Source organism: Plodia interpunctella, chromosome 4, assembly GCF_027563975.2.
Source record: "Plodia interpunctella isolate USDA-ARS_2022_Savannah chromosome 4, ilPloInte3.2, whole genome shotgun sequence".
In the NCBI taxonomy this organism is placed as follows: domain Eukaryota; kingdom Metazoa; phylum Arthropoda; class Insecta; order Lepidoptera; family Pyralidae; genus Plodia; species Plodia interpunctella.
The window spans coordinates 1,282,183-1,309,882 of record NC_071297.1 but is presented as its reverse complement, the minus strand read 5'-3'; the positions used below and the strand labels follow the sequence as shown (position 1 = coordinate 1,309,882).

Here is a 27,700-nt window from a genome sequence, read left to right as displayed (position 1 = left end):
ACATGGGAGAGGTCTAGTCAGTCAAAGGGAGGACATTATCGACGCCTTAATGCAGAACTTTGTCTAAAACCTTGGTTTTCAAAACTGATTTTTGATAGAAGAGTTTCTTCTACCATATGTAGACTTAGATTTGGTCATTGTTGTATTGCTACTCATTTACAAAGAATCGGTGTTCTTAGTGAAGATATATGTGACTGCGCTTTAGTTGAAGAAAGTGATATTGATCATCTTCTGTTCAGATGTTCAAAATATGACTCAAAGCCTCTTTACCAGTTCCTTATAGAACTCCGTGCTCCTCTTCCTTGTGATTCCTTTACTATCCTTTCCTTTACAGATTTTAAATATATTAAAGCTCTTGCTTCTTTCCTTTCTTACCATAATATTTATGTTTAAAACTATTTATTTACCCTTACATTACATATGATAATATATGTATTTATTGCCCTCATTCTTCAACACCGCCTAAGTCCTATCCTATCGTCCAATAACAATGTAACTCGACATTGGCAAAAATAAGCTCTATTGATGAAGTTTGATTGCCACAAAGAAGAAAAAAAAAAAAAAAAAAAACATTTCAGTTTTATTTCATTTGTATATGTATCGTACGTATGTGAATTGGTTTGTATTATGATGGATGTAATAAAGTAATTTATTAGCGGCATCACTCGCACAAATATTCCAGGGGAGCGGTATTTTTTTCCATGGAGAATAGTAGCCTATATGTTCTTAAATCAATTATTTGTGTATGCTGCATGAAAATTAATGAAGCACATAAATAAAGTAAAAAACATAATAAGTATGTAGCGGGAGCTAGGTGATTATGCTCGACCGCCACAAAGGAAAGACCTTCCCGCCAGGTTAGGTGTTGCGCCTGGGGAACCGCACGGCTCCGACGGTGTCATGTCAGAGGTTTTATTTATGCTTCCATTCGAAAACGCACTGTCTGCGCAGTCTAGGCTTGTTAGCTGTCCATAGTGAGTCGACCGTCGTGCCATCTGCCCGTAGTATCCTGGATCACTTGTGTGGCTTGGTATTCGTTGCGTTTGGTCGGCAGTTATGTAGGTTGACGTTGTAAGGATTTTTTTTTGAAAAAAACTAGATAAATATGGCCCAGAACATTATATTGTTGGCGTAGTTGGAAGGAGTCACATACACATACCCACCAGTGGGTCATGGAACGCTGCAGATGATAATGAAAATTGTCAATAGTTGGAAGTCTCATGAATGTCCCACGGGAACAGTCCGAAAATTCTAAAACAGCGCATCGCTACTCGTACAATTACTTGTAATCTATGAGGCGAACGTATGACCGTGCCTGACCCATTGTTTTTATTTCCATGCTCTTGGCATTGTGTATATTTATTTAGATTTGACATCAATAAACGTCAAAGTCACGTTGAGTTGTTTGCTTTGGCTTTGCTAAATATAGTCTTACAACATGCGCGCGAAGGCGTGTTCATGTTTATTTTGTGAATAGTTTCTGAAATTCAATTCATGCTCATACCTTCGGAGGAACTTCGTTTTTAATTTACAAATACATTTTATGGTTTTCATGAACTGCTGCAGGCTATTGTGAAATCGTTTAACCAAGTTTTAGAAACTTTCAAAATGAAGTTTAACTATAAAGTAAACATACTTGTTTCTCTTAATAAATATTTTTTAAATGAATAATACATCATTAACCGTTTTAATGCAGATCTATTAAGTTAAATTCAAAATGTAGTAATATTATTTTTTGTTCTCAAAACATAACCTTTTTGTTACAGTTTAGTAATTTACTTGGAACTGTGTATAGAAAAGGCAATGTTATATTTTCTCAAGATGGTAATTGTGTCATCAGTCCCGTTGGTAACAGAATAACTATTTATAATCTAAAACAGTAAGTAATTAATTTGTAACATTATTACCAGCTACAAAACATGTACTATTTATAGTAAAAATATATAATCCGGTAGTTCTACCGGCCGAGATGGTTAAATGAATATCCCATCTTATTACTAGTAATTTTTGTCAACCATCTCTTGTGAAGTAAAACTTGAGTAACCCTGAACTCGCATTTAAAATTCATTGTTATCTGAATTCTAATTCTTAATCTAAGACATTCATAATTTCGTAGATTCTTATAATAATACTAGATTATATTTTAAAAAATGGAATCTGTAAAATCAAAGATTTTAAAAAAGTTATAATTTCTTGGGTTTAGAAGTTTGTTCAAAGATGATATAATACACCTGACTAAAATAAAGGTTATCTGTAAGTATTAATATTAACCGTAGTTTAAAATTGTAACTTTCAGGAATAAAAGCAATACACTACCAGTTGAAAGTCACTTTAATTACACTACTATAGATGTCTCACCAAATGGGTCAGTTTTATTGGCGGTTAATGAAAGTAAGTCTAAGAAAGTATTTAAATTACATGTGTTCATGGGTCTTGGATGCTTATCCCATGAATGGATCTCTTCCAGTCAAAAGTTGGCTTTTTATTTCATTTCTGATTCCATTGAAATTGAATCAAATTTTGTGTTTTGAGGCTACAAGCATACATACTACTATCTCAAATTTAATAATGGAATTGAAGACAGAGATGTGTTTAGTCCATACTATTCATCCATATCTATTATCCATACTAATAAGTAAAAACAAGAATAGAAGCATATTTGTTTTTCTTTTACTTCAAAACATTGGATTGAAGTGATTTTTGGTGTAGATTTAATGGGAGAATTGGAGAGTGATACAGGCTACTTTTTGTAATCAATCTTGAGTGTAATAGATAGTAATTAATATTTTAATTTTCAGAGGGTGAGGCACAGATGATAAGTTTGTTGACCTGCACAGTGGTACATCGTTACAAGTTCAGGCAACAAGTGAATGCTGTCAAGTTTAGTCCTGATGGCAAGTACTTTGCTGCGTGTTGTGATGACACAGGTAAGTCCAGAATTTTATTTGGCATACTACATTCAGTTTAGGGTTTTGTACCTTTATCACTTCCTAGTCTGTCTGTCTGTTTGTCAAGTCCTTTTTCTCAGGAATGCTTAAAGGAATCAAATTGAAATTTGCTAAGTTGACTTAAGATTGTTGGTGAGCTGGATATTGACACATAGGATACTTATTGCGGCGGGCGGAGTCACAAGTGTCAGCTCTTCTACTTCTTCATAGTCATATTCCTCATGGCTGAGCGTCGTGGTCATTACGTCTTAACTATTACACCACCATCTCTTGTTCAACTATCAGCTAGTACATACAATATATGTTTCCCTTTCAGTGTTTATAATGACAGCGCCAAGCACATTCACCGGTGAATTCAGATCCTTTGTCATGAAGCGCGTGTTCAAGAAGTCCAACGATGAAGTCACCTGCCTCGACTGGTCTACTTGCTCCAGATTACTTGCAGGTCAGTATTTATTACATTGGATGAATATATATGAATAGTGTAAACTTTTTGGAATAAAAAGTCTAGTTACATCAATGTTTCATCTAATTACATTTTTAATGGCGTGTACACGGCGTATGGATTTTTATCCTCTATCTAAGTAAAATTACGGTGGAAAAACGCTTCCCAGTTGTTTGTTTTTTATTTTACAGTTGGCTCCAAAGACACTACAACCAAAATCTACACAGTGGACTATTTGGACAACATCAGTATGTACTCATTGAGCGGGCATACAGATAAGATTGTTGGAGTTTTCTTTGAGAAGAAAAGTTTGGATCTAATCACAGTTAGCAGAAATGGACAGGTAATCCTTAGTTCTAATATTAAAGAGTTCAAAGTGTGTTTGTTTGTCCTTCTTTCATGTCCAAATGGAGCAATGACTGATTGTATGTTTTATGAGATACTTGCTTCCGGTGAAGGATCAAATCGTGAGGAAACCTGCACACTGATTGACAGTTTAGTTCCTTGGTACGTAAAAGTCATATCAGATGACTTTAGGCGACTTGAATAAAATCGGAAACCAGGTTAGTAATAACACACTCGATATGATTGTGGAGATAGTTCAATGGTTGGAGAGTGACATTGGCAATTTTTTGCAGCGGGCGTTAGCTCTTTTAATAATGTTAATTTACATGAGCATTTATAGGTTGCCATCCCTGTGACTATGTTTTCGTAGGAATTTCAGACAACCATATCTTCCAATTAACTTTATAATAGACTGATAATTAATTTTATTAGAAAGTATTATAGTTTTCTATTGGACACAATTTACTAAAAGGAAAACGGTGTCCACATAAATCTTTGCCGTAAATTATGACTACATGTAGCATTGGGATCCCTTTTTTTCGCATAAATTAGTTAGGCATATATTTTTTGACATAATAATATTTTGACATAATTGTTTTTGGCATACCTTTTCAATAAGCATAATTATAATGCTAATGTTTTTTACCATAATTTTGATTTGCATAAAGCTATAGTGTAGCAGTAGGTTAGGGTGGGTTAGAATATTATGCTTAAAAATTGTTATGCTTATGGTAGGTAAGCGTAAGAAAATTGTGCCTAAAAAATATGCCAAATTAATACTGTGCGTAACTATTAATATGATAAGTAAAGTATGTTAAATTATGACATACAATTGTATGCATAAAAATAGGGAACTGTACCATTTTCTCCTGTGGTGGCTCTAGTGTTCGGGTTGGCCAGTCCTAAAAACACCTTATGCTTGAGTCGCGTACAAACTTACATACAGAAATATCACCTGTTCATTTACCCTTGTTCATAGAGTTATTATATCATTTAGTTTATTTGCAGGTGTGTCTCTGGGAAGCCAATTTGGATTCGGATGATCTCGTGATGTCATCTGTTCAGATCTCCCGGAGGAAAAGGCGGAAATTACAGGAAAGGGAGGAAAGCGACGACGATATTGATGAGAAGAACGTCATTGAAAAGGATAAGGAATACGTGAGAATATTTTGTTTTAATTTATTGAGGCCTTGCAAAACCTTTGTTTTTAACCGCCGACGCAAAAAGAGGGGTGTTATAAGTTTAACTTGTCTGTCTGTGTATCTGTCTGTGGCATCGTAACTCCCAAACGGATGAACCGATTTTGTTTAGTTTTTTTTTTGTGTCATAGATAATTTTATCCCGAGTGTTCTTAGCCATGTTTCATGAAAATAGATTCACCAGTTCAAAAGTTGTACCGAAATGAATATTGAAATTTGCGGGTTTTTTTAATTTGTCTAACAAATAAACTTGTTATTAAAGTCATTTGCACAGCGAATGGTGTATTTGCATTTTTATTAAGTCAAATAAAGTTTGTATTTAGGGAGTAGAAAACAAATGAAGGTGCTGTGCTCTCTATCAGCTGTAGAGGCATTTATGATATTGGGTCCTATTCTAAGGCACAGTCTCACGATTTAATTCCATTAATTAATCAGGAAAGTGAAGAAGAAGCTGCCGTTGCAGAAGCTGCGAAATCAGAAGACGACAAGCGTCTGCTGTACAAGAAACTGGGCAGACATTACATAGGCGATGCGATTCGTAACGCGCATCATAAAGTCAGACTGACCGCGGTGGAGTACCACAAGAATACTAAGATGCTGGTCACTGGTGAGTGAAACGATCTATAACTATCTCTATTTCAGTACCCCGAGCACGAAAAAATATAGTTATCGTATCGTAATCGTAATTCTTTACTATTCGATAACGATCACGATATTGCATCGGTAGCACGAAACTATCCTAGATTACTATCGTGTAGTCGATTGTAATACGATACTATAGTTATCTTAGGCTGTCCGCAAACAGCACAACGTAGTTAAAAAGTGCGTTCATAAATGTCGGTAACGCAATTGTGGTTTTAAAATAAATTGAAAAACGACTTGACTGTTACGATTTTTATTAAAAACAAGAAAACATATTAATTTTAATGCTAATCTTAACAAAATCTTTCGTCTAAAGTTATAGCTGTGATATAAATCAGGTGTGTTTTTGTCACCGACGACCTAGCAACAAAAAATATTTTGAACGCACCTATCCTATTAGTCAATGTCAACTTAGCATTAAAAAAACCTATCAACCAAAAACTTGTAAAAGTTCTTTCGTCAAGTGGAACTAAGATTAGAAAGAATATGAAGTGGAATTTCGTGAAATTTATTGCCTTTTACAAGTGCAAGGAATTTAAAAGGGCCTGCGATGTGATGTTGCATTATTATTTGTTAAATAACCGTTCTACGATGAGAACTAGTCCAACACAGTTTGTTATTATGGTGGAGTTCATGGAGAGGTGAGTTTTTTTAAATACTTAGTGTCGAAATACTTTTAATGTTGTGTTAAAGTGACCTAAAGTTATCCTTGTATTGTTTTTACATAGAAATGGGGACTTAGCTAAACCAACTGGAGGCCCAAGAGGTCGGCAGTGGGCCACAAATAAATGGCGGGAGCTCGCTGCGAAATTAAATTGCGATGGAACTGGTGACTCCCGAACGGAAGAAAAGTGGCGAAAGGTAAGTTTTACGTGAAGGACATTAAATATATATTTGTATAAACATTGTTAATTAAAGTTAAAGTGTTTGGTATATTACTTTATAGGTCTGGACGGATTTTAAAAATAATACAAAAAGGAAGGCGGCCAAATTAAATAGAAGCATGACTGGAACAGGGGGTGGTCCAGCTTTGAAGATAAGCCTCACAGACTTAGAGCTCAGAGTGCTGGCGATTATGGGAGAGCAGGCTGCCTCAGGCATGAATACCATCCCTGAAGTTGGTTTTGAGCATGTAAGTAAAATATTTGTGTTTTATTTGTCACATCATATTTTATTACTTCTGTGAAACTAATCATGACACCTGTGTAGTAAAGAACCCAAATATTGAAGTCAAAGATTTGGCTATGGTGGTTATATGATAGTAGGATTTAATATTTGTTTGTTTTCATACTCATAGGTAGAACAAGAAGTGGAGTTGGCATCACAGGAGGTTGACATAAACCCAGTAGAAGAGATTGATTTTCAGAGGGAGCCCTCTCCTCTACTAAATATAGGTATGTTTGGTAAATATAAACAATAATTACTTGCTTTACCTTAAATAAATTTTATACAATGTATTTATTCTTTTACTGATTTCTTATACATTGGCAATATTTTGTCTACATGTTTAGTCAGCTGTTCCATACGAAATTGAATAGCTAACTTGAAGATCAGCTATTTTGTTTTTTCTCGATTTCAGGGTTCCTCTGAGCATGTAGAAAAAATAATGCCAATCACTCTGTATGGATAAAGATTTATTGAAATAACTTATTAAACATTACAGGGGATGAGGACTGGAACCAACCTGGCACCAGCCAAGAGCAACCGCCTCTAGCACCAACTCCACCACAAACTAGGAAGTGGACTCCACAACCAAAGAAAAAATCTCATAAAACTAAAAATGTAGCAGATTTATTTTTAAGTGCTGAAATGGATCGGGATGGAAGGTATTTTGAACTGGAGAAAGAGAAAATACGGCAGAGAGATTTAGAGCTAGAATTGCAAGCTAAATGGCTGGAATTTATGAAAGAAGCTTTGAGTGTATTATATAAATTTTTGGAAGGAAAAAAGCATGATGAATGACTAGTTTTATATAAGGTTAGTTAGTATTATATTATAGAGGTAAGTGATAAGTAAAACAACCAAAATGTTAAGTTTTTTTTTAACTATTAAAATTATTGATGTATATTCTTCTTATCATTTATCTAATAACTAACATAATCAATCCTTGTAATTTGACAATCTATATCCTTATTAATGTAAACTATTGATTCTTCGTACCAACTGAGTTCGTATTGCTCTGCCCCTAATCAGTAAATCCCTTCCAGTGTCTGCCCTTTCCTCAGGTGCCACAGGTCTTAAAACGTCCTCGATCTCTGAAACTTGTTCAGAATCAGACTCAGGATCAGGAACATTAAATTGAAGGGCCAAGTTGTGTAAAACACTACATGCAGTTATAATTCTTGCACATTTCTCAGGCTTATAATGCAAAGTCCGATCCTTGCTGAGACATCTCCAGCGATTTTTCAATCTTCCAAAGGTGTTTTCAATAACCACCCTTGTTCGACCATGAACGGAGGTATATTTAGCTTCAGGACTATTTTCAGCTGCGTCGGTAATAGGTGTCATCAGCCAAGGTCTTTGCGGATATCCAGAATCACCTGCAAATGAAAAAAAAATAATATGATAATTAAAATTAACTTTATGAATTTTTAAATTTTTTTATTGATTTTATTGAAGTTATTTTACCTATATGACTATAATTAATATAATCGTCAATACGCAACCCACCTAGAAGCCATGTATGTTCATTACTTTGGTCAAGTCTTTGCATAAATTCATTCACGGCACTATTCTCCCAAATGAATGCATCGTGTGTAGCTCCACCATAACGCGAATTAATATTTAAAATTCGCCCATCGCTGTCACATACCTGTGAAAACGTTTTAATTATAAATCTTATGCATTATGCATATTATTTAAGCAGGTATAAGAGTAGGTAGTAGTAAATAGTTTATTTCATATTATTACCATTTGCACATTTAAGGAATAATAATGTTTTCTACAAAAGAAAAGATGTTCCACATCCTTTGGTGGTGAAAATATATGGAAATGTGATCCATCAATGCACCCAAGAACGCCGGGAAATCCATATTGTGTATAAAACCTGCAAAAAATAGGGAAAAATAACCTTTACATAACTTTTATTTGAATTTAATTTAAAATAAATAAACCATGGATAAAATATAAATCTTACTTTTGCCTGATGATATCTCTTTCAGCTCTATTGGTAGGAAATTTTATGAACTTGCTTAATATATTTCTGTTATTTAGGGCATTAGTAACCTCTGTTATATATTTACTGACTGTGGTCTGCCCTAAATATTTGCCCATACCAACAATTCGCTGATACGAACCAGTTGCATAAAAAGATAGAGCGCATAATACCTGTAAAAAGTAAATTTATATAGGAAAACTAGGACTTCACTAACTCATAGTAAATTTTTTTCATTATAATAATTAGCACCTTACCTTATGTTCTAAATCGACTCTTATGCTGGATCTTAAGGAGGTTTTATTTTTAAGCTCAATACATATATAATGGAATGCAGCTTTAGAGAGACGATACCTCTTTATAAACTCCTTTTCGTGTAAGTCTAGGGGCTTGAAATTTCTCCTCAAATAACTTCTAATTTTTATTTCTCTGCGTAAAAAATAAAAAGCAAAAATATTTTATTTTCTTTAAAAAATAATAAATATCCAAAAATATTTTTTATACAATTTTATAGTTACCTTCTGATTTCGTCTTCTTCTTCTTGAATGCTATTAAATAAACGCCATAAGTAGTAATAACTACGTAATGGACGGTTCCTTGATAACATAGACATTTTTTAAAGCACTGAATCACCTATTATTATTTTAAAAAATATTTTATATCACGAAACACGACCAAAACGAGAGTTCTCTCACTGTAAAATGCTCGGTGAGACACGATACGATAGTTTGCTGTCGAAAAAAACGATACGATCTGTCAAAAGTGTGTTCGTGCTATGATTTCCATACTTTAACTATCGTTTACTATACGATTACGATAACGATTACAAGAGTACTAAGTTCGTGCTATAAAGTTTTAGTTCCTCAAACGACCGTAGCGGCGCTGCTCTGGTTTTCATAGAAAATAATACGATTACGATTACCATAACCAGAACGATAATTTTTCGTGCTCGGGGTACAGATGAGAGAGAAGATAAAGAAAAAAATTAGTTTGTTTTTAACAATTAAAGCTAATTTTTAAGGTTACTAAATTGATAGAGATGCGGGCAAAAGTTTGTAAGAACTAAACTAATTTTCAGGTTTCTCAAACGGCATATTCTTCCTGCACGAGATGCCGGACGTGAATCTGATCCACACGTTGAGCGTGTCGGAACATAGAATCAGCAGTATTGCTGTCTCGTCGCCCGGAGATTGGATCGCGTTCGCGTGTCCCAACATTGGGCAACTGCTGGTGTGGGAGTGGCAGAGTAAGTTTTACATAAATAAATAATTTAATATATATATATGGACAAATCACACAGATTGATTTAGCCCCAAAGTAAGTTCGAAACTTGTGTTATGGGATACTAACTTAACGATACTAAAATCTATAACATATACATATATAGATAAACATCCAAGACCCAGGTCAATCTGAAAAAGATCATTTTCCATGTTGACCTGACCGGGGATCGAACCCGGGATCTCCAGTGTAGCAGTCCGGCGTGTTAACTCAACGATACTATGTTTTATATCACATAAATATCAGTGGCGTGGGGTGAATATTAGAGGTAAAGCCGGACCAAAAAACTTATTAATTGTAAAATATATTAACGTTTAAAAAACATGCAATACGTTACATACGTACCTTATGAGAGATTTCTAATGGTGAAAGAATTTTTGAAATCGGCTCGGTAGTTTCGGAGATTACCCGCCTCACACATACAAACTCACAAGGTCACAAACGCTTACCTCTTTATAATAATAGTACAGAAAAAAATACTCAGATAATAAATACTTCCTTCCAGGTGAACAATATGTGATGAAGCAACAGGGCCATTCCCTTGAGATGACATGTTTGGCTTATTCACCAGACGGCCTATACATAATTACAGGTAATATTTTTCTTCTTCTCCATTGTTTTTAGCCCAATTTGTTAGATGTCAAGATTAGTAGTACATAATAATATATAATAGTAAATAAATAGATATATCACACAGATTGAGCTAGCCCCAAAGTAAGTCCGAGACTTGTGTTATGGGATACTAACTCAACGATACTATATTTTATAACAAATACGTATAGAGATAAACATCCAAGACCCGGGCCAATCAGAAAATGATCATTTTCCATCATGACCCGACCGGGGATCGAACCCGGGACCTCTCGGTTCAGTGGCAAGCACTTTACCACTGCGCCACCGAGGTCGTCAAATGAGAACTCTCACTGTATGAGAACTCCATATTCGTGGATGTTGTACGAACATAAGGGACACATAGACTTGGTAGCTGATATGCATCAATAGTATTCCCAAAGAGTATTTTTACTTAAATAATATATTTTATTTGAAATGTTTTTGTTATTTTTCAAACTCCTTTATCATTTGTTTGTCTTTATTGTACAAAGGACACATGTTAAATGTATGTTGTATGTTTGTCTGTAGGCGGACATGACGGCAAAGTGAAAGTGTGGAATACGAGCAGTGGATTCTGTATCGTAACGTTCAGCGAACACACGGCGGCGGTCACTAGTCTAATGTTCAGTCAGAACAAGAAATTCTTCATATCTTCCTCGCTAGATGGCACTGTGCGCTGCTATGATTTGACTAGGTGAGTTAAACTTCATTATTTCCATGACTGAAACAATTTATTTATTTATTTACATACATTGCTGCTTGATAATGTGTGCTTTGTATTAACTGCAAGAAAAAAAGGCAGTGTAACTCGAACATTAGTCGATTCGACGAATTCTTTATCGATAGTGGTCTGCCATAGTGTTCAGTCCGAATAAGTTTTTCATATCTTCCTAGCTAGATTTGTCTATGTGAGTGCTAGTTATTGTTGTGTTGGTCATATTTATCACGCTACAAGCTGATACGTCGACACAACACAATGACGATACAAGCTATACAAATTCGTTCGCAATACTATGGACAGATGGCGGTAAGGTCGAATTGACAAGTCTAGAACGCGCAGTTGAAGTTTTAAAGATTGGATGCTTAAATGCAAGTGAAAAATTGCCTATATGCAATTTGTAGGGTTTCGTAATGCAAGTTTAAAAATGGAACCTTTATAAGCTCATTTCTTTGTTTGTCTGTCCTTTTATCAATAACCTTTTTTCTAGGACGCATATTGAATATGTAAGATATAAGAATTGAATATGAAAATTGAGCGACGCGGCCCATCTACGCACGAGGTCTACTAACCATCGGGAATACATTGTCTAAAATACAGTGCGAACTGCATGAAAATCTGTTGCGTGGTATAAAAAGAAGTAAGCTTAGAAACGGACAGTATGTCGAAATATAATTCTTTCATGTCCAGATACCGCAACTTCCGCACACTGACGTCGCCCAGCCTGGTGCAGTTCGGCTGCGCCGCGCTGGACGCCAGCGGCGAACTCTGTGCCGCGGGAGGACAAGATGTCTTCTCTATTTACCTCTGGTCCGTCAAGTTTGGGAAACTCTTGGATGTAAGTATCTATAAGTAGAGGTAGTACGTCTCTGTACTACAGAGATCGTCTTGCATGGTACCATTATATAAAAAAGTATTGATAAATTCATGCTTCCATACTATCCATACTAATATTATGAATGCGAAAGTCTTTCTGTTCCGCTTTCACGGGCAAACGAATGAATCGATTTTTATGAAATTTGATTAAGTACCTCTTTTCAAATGTAGGCTTTTTTTTTCAATCAACCCAAAATGACTATAATGCGGGGTTGAAAGTTTGTACGAAAATCAAGCCTCTACCGCTTTCGCATATAAATTCACGCGGGCGTAAGAAAAGAAAGTTGAATATAAATGAGATCACTAATAGTTCTAATGAGGCAGCCTTTCGGCCACACGCCTGTTGGAACACAAACATTAAAAAGTTTTTTTTTTTTTTATATTTAATTTTTTGGTTACGGCAACATTGTCTGTATCAAATATTTTTCCTCTCTTGTTCGTTCTCCCTCCAATAAAAGGTCACGTTTCTCCGTAGCTCACGGATTTTTATTTTTACCAGCCTAAATCTACAGTCCGCTATAATTCACATTTTATATTTTTATTCACGCTTAAAGAACGCCGAACTGACTAGCATTTTTAGAAAATGTCCAACCCGGCCAATGATCGAGATTTTTATGGCCTCCCACCTAAATCGCAAACAGGTATTAAGTTAGTCGAAAAACGGATAAAAACAAAATCGCAGTAAAAGTGAAAGAAGACACATTTAAAACATAAAGAATATTGTATTTGTTACACAGAAATTCTTCATCCATACAATACATATTATAAAACAAATTCCTTTGCCGCGTCTGTCTGTCTGTCTATTCGCGAAATTAAAAAACAACTGCACGGATTTTCATGCGGATTTTACCAGATAGTGCGATTGCTAAGTAAGGTTTAAGTGTAAGTAAGTGTATAATTTATTATGTTTTTAGACCGAGCGACGCCGTTTTATTATTATTTTATTAATATATATATATATATATATATATATATATATATATATATATATATATATATATATATATATATATATATATATATACTTTTATTATTATAGATTAATATTTTCTTTTAATGTTTAAAAATATATAAATATTTAAATAAGTGAATAATAAAAATAAAATACCAATAATAATAACTTAAGAAAAAGCAATACTCGCACAATGAGACATGCACACATACTTTCATTCATTTGTTGTAATCCACATTACACATTTGTAACTAGAATTAAGTTTTTGGGTACTGTAATACCATTGTTAAGGAAGAGCGTGGCTTTCTGATGACAGGTGTTTCTCACTTAATATAAGGTCACAAATACTTGATTATACTGTACCACTTTGTTAAAGTAAATAAAATATTTTCATTTTTCAATTTAATCGTCGTAATTTTCTCGCCCCCTTTAACTTTGGCACGTTAACTAATTAGCTTCTCAATGTGCTCGTCAATGAGCTTCATACCTAGCTAATTAGCTTCCAGACGACATTATAGCTTATTTTTCCGACAACGATACGAATTTACTATGAAAAAAAAAAAAAACTGTAAAAATACCGGCCCATAACCTAATAGAAACACAGATGCCGGTTGCGAATAGACAATTTATTTTCTTTTTCATTTTGATACATTTATTCCAACATAAATCTGTTTGTCAGGTACTAGGCGGTCATGAAGCGCCAGTATCGTGCGTGGCATTCAGTCCCACCTTGGCGAGTTCCCGCTTGGCGTCGTCAAGCTGGGACAAGTCAGTGCGGCTGTGGAACTGCATAGACAGCAGTGCGGACTGTGAGACTGTGCAACTGAACGCCGACGGGCTGCAAGTGGTCTTCAGGCCCGATGGGGAAGAGGTGAGATTAATATTAAATTTGCTCAAAATATCCTTACTTATATTATAAAACAAAGTCCTCTGCCGCGTCTGTCTGTCTGTCTATCTGTCTGTTCGCGATAAACTCAAAAACTACTGCACGGATTTTCATGCGGTTTTCACCAATAGATAGTGTGGTTCCTGTGGAAGGTGTATAATTTATTACGTTTTTACCCGAGCGAAGCCGGGGCGGGCCGCTAGTAGATCTAAAAATATTTCTTTGTTATATAAAAAAAAATTCCTATTGCTCAGTCGCATTTTTTTTTGTGTTATGGCTCCATCGTTTGCCCAAACGATGATTTTGCCTACGTCAAGGTTGAGAATAACACGTATATAATACTTAAATGTTATCATATCAATACTGGCTTATTTTTATTTAGAATTGAATAAAAACATATATATTTTTTTGTTTGCTAACACAAGGGTTTAAAAAAAAAACCGGGTTGCACTGCGGGAGTGCCGGCTGAAGTGAAAACTTGAATATTAACGTTGTGCATTTTTGACGTCTTACGAATTTTCGATCAGGGTCACGTGTCCTGACGCGAGTTTAACATTTTTTACCCATCACAAAAATTGCACAACGCCGCTGAAGAAGTTATCACTTCAATTAAATCAACTGGGGTAAGATGTAGTCTAGCTTTATACTTTCCAAGTGAGAACCATTTGTTCCCCTTCCCTTTTTTTACCTTTTACCCCAAATGACCTTGATATTTTTCGAAATTATAAATAACTTAATCGTTTTCAGATAGCAGTATCGACTTTAGACGGTAATATAAGTTTTTTCAACGTGACGACATGCGAACAGACTGGAAGTATCGAGGGCCGCAGCGACCTGGGCGCCGGCCGGGCGGACGCCGACCTCGTCTCCGCTGAGAAGATGCTCAAAACTAAGTGAGTTATTATAAAAACCAAAAAATATAATCATGAGTTTCTTATACTATACTAGATGTTGCCCGGGACTTCGCTCCCGTGGGAATTTTGAAATAAAATATAGCCTCTTGGATAATGTACTTTTCTAATGGTGAAAGAATTTTTGAAATAGGTTCGATAGTTTCAGAGATTACCCGCCTCAAACATACAAACTCACAAGCTCACAAACGCTTATCTCTTTATAATAATAGTATAGATAAAAAAACAATATATCGTTTATATATACATATATAATCTGAATATTTTTAACTCAAATTTTTCACAGTTTAAAAAATCATTAGCTATAGCATTAGATATGTGATTATCACGAATGTAATTAATTTTGAATTTATTATTATATCATTCAATTAAAATAAATAATAAAATGTGTTTATTACAGACCAACGGTCCATATTATCATTTATAAATATATTTCCTTAAAATTAAACTTATCTAAAATTAACAATTTTGTTTATGTGGAGGTCAGCATACCTCCTATATACTTCTGCATCCATCCTCTCATCAATGAGCTTCATACGATTATTTAATGGCTTGTATACTTCAATAAATAATTTATATACATATAATACTTACAAATTCTTACTTTGTTTAAATTACAAAATTGAAATTTTACAAGGGAATCAAAACTTATAAGATACTTCCGGTTGACCTAACAACTACGATCGTTTTGTAAGAAGTGAGGACTTTTACTCGATATATGTTGATATGGCATATTTTCAGGGCATTCACAACAATTTGCTACTCGGCCGACGGGTCCTGTATATTGGGCGGCGGTAACTCCAAACACGTGTGTTTGTACAGCGTCAAAGAATCTATATTGATCAAAAAGTTTGTCATCACTCAGAATAGATCTCTGGATGCGGTTGATGTGAGTTGTTTTAATGTTTTATTTACTTGTGAGTTGCTAATTCGCCACTAGGGGCGCTGTTGTTGTGAAATCTTTGTTTTCATAGATAACAAAGTATTAATTGTATGTGTGCACAGGGCATGCGCGCGCATCTAATCATGATTTTCGTCTAGACATTCATCGCTTCACATACACAAAATACAATAAATTTTCATTTATATAATTTTAATTTCGTTATGTAGAAAGATAAGATAATGAAAAGTTTATTTGTAATTACATCAACACAAAGCACAATACATCAAGACACAACAAAGAGAATGATTATACACGATATGTATCTGTGTTGAAGCAATACATGAAAAGGTTTATCGTAATACATATATATCACTCAGAGAAATCACTCCTCTGAGTGATATATATGTATTAAGTGATTTATCTGAAGCGACCAAAATGAGTGTGAGAAATATGCTAACATAAAAGCTTTATAATATTACTTACATACCTATCTATATATATAATAAAACTGTAAGCTATGTCTGTATATAGAAGATATCAAAGAAAAATAATTAAGAAATGAACAAGAATATTTATTTACAGGACGATCTCGGCAGCGCAGTGGTAAAGTGCTTGTCACTGAACCGAGAGGTCCCGGGTTCGATCCCCGGTCGGGTCATGATGGAAAATGATCTTTTTCTGATTGGCCCGGGTCTTGGATGTTTATTTATATATGTATTTGTTATAAAATATAGTATCGTTGAGTTAGTATCCCATAACACAAGTTTCGAACTTACTTTGGGGCTAGCTCAATCTGTGTGATTTGTCCTAATATATTTATTTATTTATTTATGCCACGTACCTACATGTTTCGGTTATAGACCTGGTGCCTTTCCATCTCTTATATCTCTGTGGGTACTGAACCACCTTTACCGCTATATTCATTACATTGATGGCTATGCCTCTAGTTGGGCAACGGTCGACTTGCTCCGGTCTAGACAGGGTCTATCCCTGGTGAGGTATTCATATTATTCACTCTAGTCACTTAGCCGGACGGTGGGCTTTGCCCCCCGGAGACCTCCACCTTCCCCATAGTCTCGCCTCGGTTGCTCCAACTCAGTCGACCGTGCCTGTGTGTTCCCGGACACACATCAAATATACGGGAGCTTCGGGCTTCCCAGTTCAATGTCCTTGACTACCAAATGTGCAGTGCACTGCAAGATTGGCCTAGTATTAACAGAGAGAGTGACATTTAATAGTCTCTTTATCTTTCCATCCTGTGATTGCATGTTTAGGTCGACAACGTATTATAGCAAAACAAACACTAACCAGATGTGTTTTCTATGGGGTTTAGACCTCCTAAAAGCTCTTGGTTCCTAACTTGTACCACGAGTTCTGCTCACCTTTTTCTCGTGTTCTCGGCAACCGTCGTTTTTCGCCTTCTTCTTACCATAGAGTATAAAACAAGTAAAAGTCAGTCAAAGACATTAATGGCGAATCGCGCTGCGCGCAACAGCTCGGGTCTTAGATGTTTATCTATATGTGTATTTGTTATAAAATATAGTGTCGTTGAGTGAGTATCCTATAACACATTTACTTTGGGGCTAGCTCAATCTGTGATTTGTCGTAATGTATTTATTATTTCCAGGACTTTACAAACCGTCGAGTGGTGTCGGAGTTCGGCAACATGGCGCTGGTGGAGGAGAGGACGGAGCTGGAGGGCGGGGAGGCGCGCGTGCGGGTGTCGGCCGCGCGCGCGGGGGACGCGGTCGCGCGCGCGCTCAAGCCTGAGGTCAGATTGCTTATATGTACACCACTTGTCATTCAATGTAAACAGGGTCAGTTTTTTCGGCGTAAGACGTAAAGAGATGAATTAATTCAGCCAAATGGCACGGTCTCGATAGCTCAGGGGTTTAAGTGTTGATAATATGGTCTACGTTCGAATTCAATTCGCATGAATGATATAACGCTGGGTCACACGAGTTACATACTATTGGTATATATATATATATATATATATATATATATATGTGGAAGGGTCTAAATAAAATAATATTTTATGTTAACTCTGCATTCTTTTATTATTAAATCACAAAGAAAAAAAATCTTACGCGCTTCACAATGTCCTGTCTTATATCTGTCATTCTTTCTTTTTTTTTTTTTTAGAGCGAGCTAGCTACATCCGCTCGTTCGGAAACCATCAACTTCCGAATTAGCCTTTCTTAGCGTTCAGAAATTAATTAACAAAAAAAAATCCTACATATATATATATAGGGTTATTGATATCTAACGCATAACCTTCCAAAGGCGCATAAGGTACATAGAGATTAACATCTTTAGTTCTACGACTTGTTTTAACGTAATAAATACAAAAGTTTTCCTTTTTTTTTTAGTTTTAATGTCGCTTCTATAAAACGTTAACTCTATATTCGATTCCGCTACATAACACTACTATATTGTCTCGTATTGCATGTATTATAAAATGTATTATAAAATCGCAAATTAGATTGTATTTTTTTATATGAAAATAAAAAGAACTACGAATCACAAAAAGTCTTAGAAATAAATGTTGCTTATCTTGATGTACCCAAGTAGTCCTGAGGAGGTTTGCGTTTGATACTAGTAAGTCTATATATTTATATATTATGACTTACACTACTTGAGTACATCAAGACAAGCAACTTTAATTTCTACGACTTTTCGTGATTCGGTAGTTTTTTTTTTTTTCATATAAAAAAATACAAATTCATTTGCGATTCTACATATCTTAACTCCATATAATAACCAAGCAACACGAGACAGTACAGTTATGTAGCGGAATCGAATATAGCGTTAACGTTTTATAGAAACTACATTAAAACTAAAAAAAGGATTTTTTTTTGGTATTTATTACGTTTAGACAAAAGTCGTAGAACAAAAGAAGTTAGTCTCTATGTACCTTATGCGCCTTTGGAAGGTTATGCGTTAGACACCAGTAACCCTGTAGATATTGAACGGTTGTTTCGTAGGTGCGTGTGTTCAGCATCAGGTTCTCGCCGACCGGAGAAAGCTTCGCGGCGGCGGGCTCCGAGGGGCTGCTGCTGTACTCGCAGGGCGCGCCCATCGACGGCACTTTTAGGTATGTCATCAAACACTATTTCTTCTTGTTTCAAATCTTCACTATTATTATAAAGAGGTAAGCGTTTGTGAGTTTGTATGTTTGAGGTGGGCAATCACCGTAACTACCGAGCCGATTTCAAAAATTCTTTCACCATTAGAACGGTACATTATCCAAGATTGCTATAAGCTATATTTTATCTCAAAATTCCCACGGGAGCGAAGTCCCGGGCGACATTTAGTGATAAAGTCGTGACAAGTCTTGTCACGGAACCGTGACAAGGCGTTTGTAGACCAAATCGCTTGAAAGCTTAATCCTACTAATATTATAAATGCGAAAGTATGAGGGTGTATGTATGTATGTATGTATGTTTGTATGTTTGTTTGTTACTCTTTCACGCAAAATCTACTGGACCGATTGTTATGAAATTTAGTACACGAATACAATATAAACTGAAATAACAGATAGAGTGCTTTTTATCCCGATATTCCCACGGGAGCGAATCTCCGGGGCGAAGCTACTTATGTCACAATAGCAGCCAATTGACTGGGTGAAAAAATAAAATTTACGTATTTCAATAACCAAATCGCAATAATCAAATCTCACTTTAATCGATAATCTTTATAAATTACGTAATTTTCAATTCTTAGGTTGGGAAGACATTTTGACTCCAAAAATCGTGACGTCATAGCACATCACTTTCATACAAGCTCCATATATTTTTTTGCTTTCGACATTATAAAGTATCTGATTTGACTGGTTGGAAAGTAGCCTTTTTTTGTCAATTTTCAATTTTATATTGAAAATCAAATTTTTTGACATTTAGTTTTGATTAAACACATTCGTCCACGTAGTTATAATATAAATAAAAGATGCACAATGCACATTTGTTAATCGACGTCCTTGAAGAAGGCTCCGGTGAAGTTTGTTGCGCCGCTTCCTCTTCACCTGCGCTTTGGAGTAGAAAGTAGATTTTAAGTAAATTTTTGACATCAATAAGTGATATATTATACTATATCATCGTAAGTTAAATAAAGATTATTTTCTTCAAATTCAACATAGGATGAGAAGATTTTTTTATAATGAAATTTTAGTTAATTAAAAATTAAAATCTGATCATTTAATTAAATTGTTTTTACAATGGTATATAAAATTATTTTATACTAGGAACCGGGCTATGTTACTCCTAAACGTTTCGTATATCTCTGTGCCAGTTTTCATTGAAATCGGCGCAATCGTTTTTGAAATTTTTGCTCACAAAAAAAAAACGAATATTTTCCCTTTATAATATAAGTATGGATTAATTTACAGACCGTATCGCCTAGAAGAAGGATCAACGCCGCACGCAGTAAGACAGCTATTGGTGGAGAAATCCTGGGGAAAGGCTCTGATTGGCGCTCTGCAGTTGAATGAACACGTGATCATACAGCAGTGCGTGGAAGCTGTTCCTCCTGGAGACAGTCAGTATATTTTTAAACAATAATGAGATAAAAAAAATCTGGAATCGAGCGGGAATTGAACCCACACCCCTGTCTGTTAGGGATAGTGCTCGCAACCATTGAGTTAGTATATCTCCTAAATTATATTATTATATCTTTACCCAATCCCGTGATCATCTCTCACAACTTGTTAGCAAACGGCGAAAAAAAATTCTCGTGTTGTCCATAGTCAGAATAATGTTCATAGGCACCTTTCACGTCAAAATTTAAATTATATAGTATTTAAAAAAAGCTACATACTACTTGTAACATGTTAGGTGAGTATGGTTACCAAAGTTGACGAATCTATCTTACTCCATCCATACTTACTCTCTCTCTTCTACGCATTTTCCGGTCGGACATGGGTCCGATGATTTTATTAACCTGTAGTAGATACTGATTACAATTCATTTTCCAGTTGAACTAACAGTATCGAGTCTAGAAGATGACTACGTGGATCGTTTGTTAAGCACTATAGCCAGACTATTAGAAGACAGCAGACACGTGGAACATCTGCTGCTGTGGGTGAAAGCTGTGGTCTCAGTGAAACGAAGGAAATTCCCCGCCAGTGTGCTGCTCGCGTTGGAGAAAGCGCTCACTGTCAAATATTCCCAATTGAGTAAAATGTGAGTAATTTATAGCCTTTTAATAAATGCGAAAGTCGTGTCTGCCTGTTCCGGTTTCACGGCTAAACCGCAAGACGGGTTTGTACGATGTCGTACGAGGCGAAGATGGGACATATGGCCTTGGCTAATTATAGGCAACAATAACATTTCAAAAGAGGGTTGTTATCAGGCAGGTTGTGAAATCACAGCTAAAATTGGATTTGTTTTTTTACGCTGATTTTGGTATGTCACAGTCACAGGAACATGAAAATATGTGAGATAAATAATAAATAAATATATAAATATATCAGGACAAATCACACAGATTGAGCTAGCCCCAAAGTAAGTTCGAGACTTGTGTTATGGGATACTAACTCAACGACACTATATTTTATAACAAATACATATATAGATAAACATCCAAGACCCGGGCCAATCAGAAACAGATCATTTTCCATCATGACCCGACCGGGGATCGAACCTGGGACCTCTCGGATCAGAGGCAAGCACTTTACCACTGCGCCACCGAGGTCGTCAATGGTCGTCAAGATTCCTTTATATAACTGGGCTCTTCACATGAGCCCAGTTTAGAGGGATAAAAAAGAAAAGGACAACATCTATTTTATAGGACAATTATTAGGTTCAACGTACAGCATACTAACACGAAATTTCCGCAAATAATTAATATACCAAACATTATGCAACCTAAGGTCGATGTTTGACGGCAGGCGTTATCAAGATGGATTGTCGTGTGATAATTTATCAGATATGTTATTAAGGTCAAGAGTAGTCACGCGTACATGTGGATGTGATTTTACAGATTCTTACATTATATTCCGGTTTTATAATAGACAAGCCGTAATTTGATATGCCCGTAGTCCGATTGATAGAACCACAGGCAAAAAAAATTGCCCGTAGATTGACCAGTAGAACTCGGCGATCGGACCACGGACAACAAAGGCAATTAGTTGATGTATTATCATATGTTTTGTGTTATGGCTACATTACCTTAAATTTGAGTGAGGTACTGAACTGTTCCTGTAAATACACATTTAGAGTGAGTTGCACCGTCAAACTTGACGTTGACTTTAACCGGCGCGCTGCCGACGTTTAGACAAAATGGCGTTCTTGGGTGGTTCGCAAAGCGTTTTGACCGCTGTGGCTGCGCAATCATTACAATTTTTCAAATTTTAACAAAGACAAGAATGAGTTTTACCATATGACTTTACATCAATTACTCTGTACCGTAGTAATGTCAATTTTATGAATGAGTGATTTTGGAAATTATTCCTTTCTCAAGAAAATTGACGGATTGTAATGACCGCGCAGCCGCAGCGGTCGAAACGCTCTGCGAACCATCCTCTTAGCCTTTTTCTGCGCACGTTAAAGTTTAACGTCAAAGTTGATGGTGAAAGCCACCCTTAATCGCCTCCTTATAATATTTATTCTTTGTTCAAGATGCGATTTCAACAAATACACAATCAGGTGTATAAAAGCGGTGGGTGAAATGACTCCGAAGCAAGAGTTGGGAGCGATGGACACCAGCGACAACGAGTCAAGCGGACGAGGCACTGCGTCCGATTCTGATTAATTAATAAAAAAATTATTCAACAAAAAATTTTATTTCTTGCTTGCTATCGAGTGTATCATTGTTGCCGCTATTCAGTCAGATTTTATTCACAACGATTAAAGGCTTACAAGTTGTAGTGGCATACAGTACACACTACGGATATATACCATTATTTTACGAGCTCGTAGCATTAAATAGTCACCGGTGTGCAGCTTCAAGCTGTTACTGTCTATCCCGTCGAGGTGATCCCGGCCCACAGTGAATCCATATGAATGTTGTGAGCTAGGAAAGTGATGAAGCCGACCTTGTACGGAGTACCTACTAATTCCATGATAAGAACATTACATTCTTATATCTGTGGCTATGATGGAAAATTTCCGATTGTTTCAACGATGTCGTTACCCTGGCTGTATGAATTATATATATATATATATATATATATTTTAAACTGTTCCGTCCCACTCCCACTGCTGGGCAAATGTCTATTATATTCTATTTGCCAAATAAAAATTAAAAGTTCAAAATTTCAAACGACAAATAGTAAACAAAGCAAATCAGTTGACATTGACATTTGATTTGACCGCTTCTGCCAAATTCTGTTCCTCTCCTGCATTTATTTGTTTCACGATTTCTATTTATAGATAAATGACAAACAAAGAGTGATAATCAAAGAATTTTACATAATTCGTAAGTTATTTCATAATATTGGTGCTGTGCTTGTGTGTAAGGAAATTCACCTAACATTACACAAAAAGTTTATCTTGTAAATAAAATGGCTTTACCTGGTAGTGTGTTTCCAGAAGATAAACTACCACAATGTTGGTCGGACGACGTGCGTATGAATGCATTATTCGCTCCTTTTAGATTAAAGTCCTCCAATCCTGAATCTTGGGATATGAAGATGAAGTTTTGGTCAGATATGTTGAGACTGTGGTGTAAATACAAGAAAGATCCTATATTGTGCTCTGCGGACGCCAAGTTTGCATTTCAACGTAAAGGCAGGACCTGCGCATGCTTGGACATTGTTATTGAAGAAATGTTTAGGAGTGGTGAACTATCGCCTTTGTCAAAATATCAACAGATCCTTCATAATGGCCCTGAAGGTTGGGTACGCTGGGGCGCTCGGTTAGCCTTCAAACCTGCAGCATTTGCACTCACAGCGGTTACTTCGCTACTACCAGCTAAGCAGCTTTTGGATAATGATGGACTCCCCAAAGCTAGTATTGAGACCACACAAAGATTTGTACTGGAGAGTGCAGTGAAAGATCAGGCCACAGAACTTCTATATAATTTCCCTCCTGGAGTTGAACGCATTGGTACAATAGATCAGTTAATGAAAGTAAGCGGGTTTCAGCAAGGACGAGAGACATTTGAGGTTTTGTTGGGTTATCTTGTGTCCCAGGGCAGTGCCGTTAAAGAAGATGATGTGGTCAAACTTGCAGAACCCAATAAGAAAACTACACCTGTATCTGAAACTGATAAGGCCCTAGTCAAACTGATGTCGTCGGAAGTGCGATTGTCGTGTGATGCGGCGCGATTGTCGCGCGACGTTGCGATGGCAGAGAGCGATGCTAAGGCAGCATTGCAGCTCGGCAACAGATTAGCTGCAAAAAATCATCTTAGACGTAAACACAAAGCCCAACAACGTCTCACTCAATGTGAATCCGCATTGGACAATGTGAAACAACTGTTGCAGCAAATGAGAGAGGTAGACGTGAATGCTGCCATTGTAGACACATACAAAACTAGCTCTCAAGCTATGAAGCGGGGCATGGAGGAGTCTGGTTTGGATGAGGATGCAGTCCATGACACGATGGATTCTTTGAAAGAAGTGCTAGAATCATACAGTGAAGTAGAAAAGGCGTTAGGCACCACAATAGACGATTATGATGCAGAGGAACTAGAACAAGAGCTGAAGGAGCTTCTAAACCAACCTGGACCTCCAGGAGGAGGCACTCCAGCCAAGTCAGAAAAAACAGCAAGAAAGGAGCCAAAGAAGATAAGTGAGCGGGACTTTGTTTTTGATGGTGAAGAGCGTATCCTAGCAGAATTGGACAAATTGGATGTGGATGCGTCCAGCCCTGGCCGTGAGAAACGTGAAAAAATTGCTGTAGCAGACAGCTTTGTAGAAAAACCAAAGGAAAGTTCCAATCGGCCTACAAAGAGTTGGTATCTTCCCGCTGATAAGGTTGGTGATGCTTGGTCAAGTGAGCTCCGACAAGACGACAGACTGCACCCTGGTCAGCCAGCGGATGTAGACTACACCTCTCCTCCACGGCTCTACAGCAATGATTTCCAAGTAAGAGATCATAAGATTGACAATGGGGTTTGGTATTTTAATAAGAGAGAGGATGGTGCCTTGGCCTCTAGTACTGAGTACTTCAGTGCTGAAAGTCCAGGGAAAACTGGTGGTTCTTTTCAAATGGCTCCCGGCGGAGAACGAGAGAAGCAGCCAGTGTGGCACGGTGAAGAAGAAGGGATTGACGAACTGGAGCGCAGATTGAAAAACCTAAGAGGATTCCACTTGTAAACTATTTTATGTCAGGCACAAAAGTTTCACAGATATTATGTATTTTAACTTTTATATTCTAAGGACATTGTTATAGCTTAAATTTTGGTGACTGTTTGAATTTGTACCATGGTAGGCCCTGATTCACCTAATCCTCTGTAACCGCAAAGATCCTGTGAACATTCTGGGAAATTATGACTTTCCAAGGGTGAAGGCACCTTATGGACGGGTTTTTGGTATGTTTTTATTTTTGATCTGAATAGTTTTTGAGTAACAGAATAAAGATGTGGAATGTCACAAATATTCTTATTCTCTGTATTGTACAAAAGGCCGCTAATATTATCATAGTTCGTGTTTGATACATCTTGGAGAAATGAATGTATAGTATAGATAGGTATAAGATTTATTTGGTTTTTTACACAATTTTTTTGGCACATTTTTTTATTGTTTATAACAGCTTCTCTTGACTGTGTGCATCATCGTGTGCGTATTGTGACTGTGTGCATCATCGTGTGCGTATTGTGATTTACATCTCACCTCGATTCACAGTAAGATGCAGCTAACCAATCATCGTGCGCCATTGTGACGCAACGACAACCACACCGCAATGTGATTGGTTCGCTGCGTCTCACTTCGAATCGACTCGATAGTGAAATCTGGTAATGCTTATCAATCATGCATTTCCATTGCTAAAATATGTAGAATATACACCAGAACGACAAATCACTTCACGACAAAACACACCCTTAACCTAATTACCTTTTTTAGGCATTTTTGGATTAAGATAAGAGTCTAGGTATACTTACATATGCTATAAATTATAGACTTACATTTAGATGTTATATTTTTCTATCTTATTTTTGATTGTAATCTGTTTGATGTGGAATAAAAAATAAAAAATTAAAAAAAATACTAACTGACATTGCATGTTAATTATTTTTATTTTAAAATCAATGTCAGTTAAATTCTAAATCTATGTTAAAAATCTCCATTATGACTTGCTCCGGCATATCAAGAGAATTTAGTTTTAATATTATTTAATGGACTATTAAAACTGTGTGATTATTAATCTAAGAGTAATAGCTAACTGCATATCTTGTAATAATATAAATTATATTAATATTGTTGTAGTATAGTGTTAACATCCCTACGGCCATATTGCATATTGCTTGACAGGTGTGAAGTTCAAGGTATAATAGATATTTTAATTTAGTATTTTATTAATTTGGCTATATTGTCTTGAAGCATTAGAACTACTGATCTGTTTCGAAATGCTTATTTTACGAGTTAGCCATTCGCCGTCGCCTTACGTCATGTTGACGGATCAACGAAGAACAATGAAAAAATTGTATGGAATTGCGACGCACGTCTGTCAAAACTTATAATAATCACGACAGCAAAACGGAGCAATGTGGTTTGGCTCTCAATTAACATTATATTATCGTACAGTGTCATTTTGTTAATGACCTCGGGCTCCACGGTGTCTCGGCCCCGAACGCAACTGAGAACACGAAGATAAGAGATTATGCTACTGTTTCTAAGGGCTCTGCATTAGATCGCACATTGTTAGTATTAAGAAAATTGTCCGTCCTATAATATGCCTTCTTATTATATATCTTATTGGCGATTTGGCCTGGCTTCGCACAGGATCAATGTGTGAACAAACCTTCTGGAATACAATATTTAAATAAAAGTGGAAACTGCATCAAAATCCGTTGCGTGGTTTAAAAGAAGGAAGCTTAGAAACAGACAGACGCATGAAACGACTATGTTTTATACTATGAAATGATTATTATATCTATAATCTTATTTTCTATCAGGCATATCAAGGACACATTTTGGCGCCTTTTGAATCACCAATATGTGTAATACTCAGAAGAAAAAAAAAACTCGAAATATGTAATAGTTTTTTTTTTACCTGCTATACTTTGTATTTTGTTAGTTTTGGTGTGACTAAAGGGGAATGAATATTGGCAGTTTATCGAGTGTACAAATTAATTTAACCTTAGGCCTCCTGAAACTTTTGTTTTTTTCGCAAAATATGTAAGTAAAAACACATTTTATTGAAATACGCGACATAAATTAGTTTTAGAAGATTTCTGCTATCTTTAAAGCTAATTTAATCTCCATCTTGGAATCTTTATTTAGATCAAAGTAGTTTAATTAGTGTCGATGGTAACTGCTTCTAGCAATAACTAGATAGGTAGATGATATGAAATTGTATAAATATGTTATTCTGAGAATAAGTAATAAATGTTTTTTTACCGCACCGATGTATTTAGTCGACCCCTCAAGTACCCTGCAAGACTTCCATGTGAAGGGAATAATGGCAAAAGACAAACATGCCTAATTTGCACGTGGGTGATTTAAAAAAAACCTTAATAACATTTCATCCGAATCGGGTACCTAATCCTACAAAACAATAAATAAATAACGTTTAGATATACATGTCGATAACATTAATATTTTCTATCAGAGTATATCGTCAACATAATAATGTAATTTGCAATAACATAGCAACTGGACAGGACGTGTACAGTCCATAACATAACGTTAAATACATTTCCATGGATTGGTTGAATTTAGGAACAATAAAATAATAAAACAAAC

General features: G+C 35.9%; 4 protein-coding genes across 4 annotated transcripts; 3 read left to right on the top strand and 1 right to left on the bottom strand.

Annotated features, from left to right (window-relative positions):
* The first annotated feature begins 1,418 nt into the window (after positions 1–1,418).
* Positions 1,419–22,641, top strand: LOC128669649 (uncharacterized protein). Its single transcript, XM_053744615.2, has 20 exons — positions 1,419–1,626; positions 1,767–1,879; positions 2,297–2,391; positions 2,799–2,927; positions 3,265–3,393; positions 3,585–3,736; positions 4,747–4,896; positions 5,373–5,544; positions 9,812–9,979; positions 10,520–10,606; positions 11,155–11,320; positions 12,035–12,182; positions 13,852–14,043; positions 14,806–14,951; positions 15,711–15,858; positions 17,480–17,623; positions 18,840–18,949; positions 20,240–20,388; positions 20,825–21,032; positions 22,470–22,641. Exons 1-20 carry the CDS (start codon positions 1,609–1,611, stop codon positions 22,600–22,602), a joined length of 2,757 nt encoding a protein of 918 aa, XP_053600590.1. The 5' UTR covers positions 1,419–1,608; the 3' UTR covers positions 22,603–22,641.
* LOC128669655 (uncharacterized) lies at positions 5,582–7,644 on the top strand. The gene is made up of 5 exons (XM_053744622.1): positions 5,582–6,220; positions 6,308–6,440; positions 6,526–6,711; positions 6,877–6,973; positions 7,243–7,644. Exons 1-5 carry the CDS (start codon positions 6,066–6,068, stop codon positions 7,539–7,541), a joined length of 870 nt encoding a protein of 289 aa, XP_053600597.1. The 5' UTR covers positions 5,582–6,065; the 3' UTR covers positions 7,542–7,644.
* Positions 7,609–9,690, bottom strand: LOC128669653 (putative nuclease HARBI1). Its single transcript, XM_053744618.1, has 6 exons — positions 9,252–9,690; positions 8,991–9,162; positions 8,716–8,906; positions 8,490–8,625; positions 8,250–8,391; positions 7,609–8,119 (listed from the first exon to the last, which is right to left on the bottom strand). Exons 1-6 carry the CDS (start codon positions 9,344–9,346, stop codon positions 7,713–7,715), a joined length of 1,143 nt encoding a protein of 380 aa, XP_053600593.1. The 5' UTR covers positions 9,347–9,690; the 3' UTR covers positions 7,609–7,712.
* A 499-nt stretch (positions 22,642–23,140) lies between the features above and the next one.
* Positions 23,141–27,359, top strand: LOC128669650 (uncharacterized protein). The gene has a single exon (XM_053744616.2). It carries the CDS (start codon positions 23,354–23,356, stop codon positions 25,109–25,111), a length of 1,758 nt encoding a protein of 585 aa, XP_053600591.1. The 5' UTR covers positions 23,141–23,353; the 3' UTR covers positions 25,112–27,359.
* The last annotated feature ends 341 nt before the right edge of the window (positions 27,360–27,700 follow it).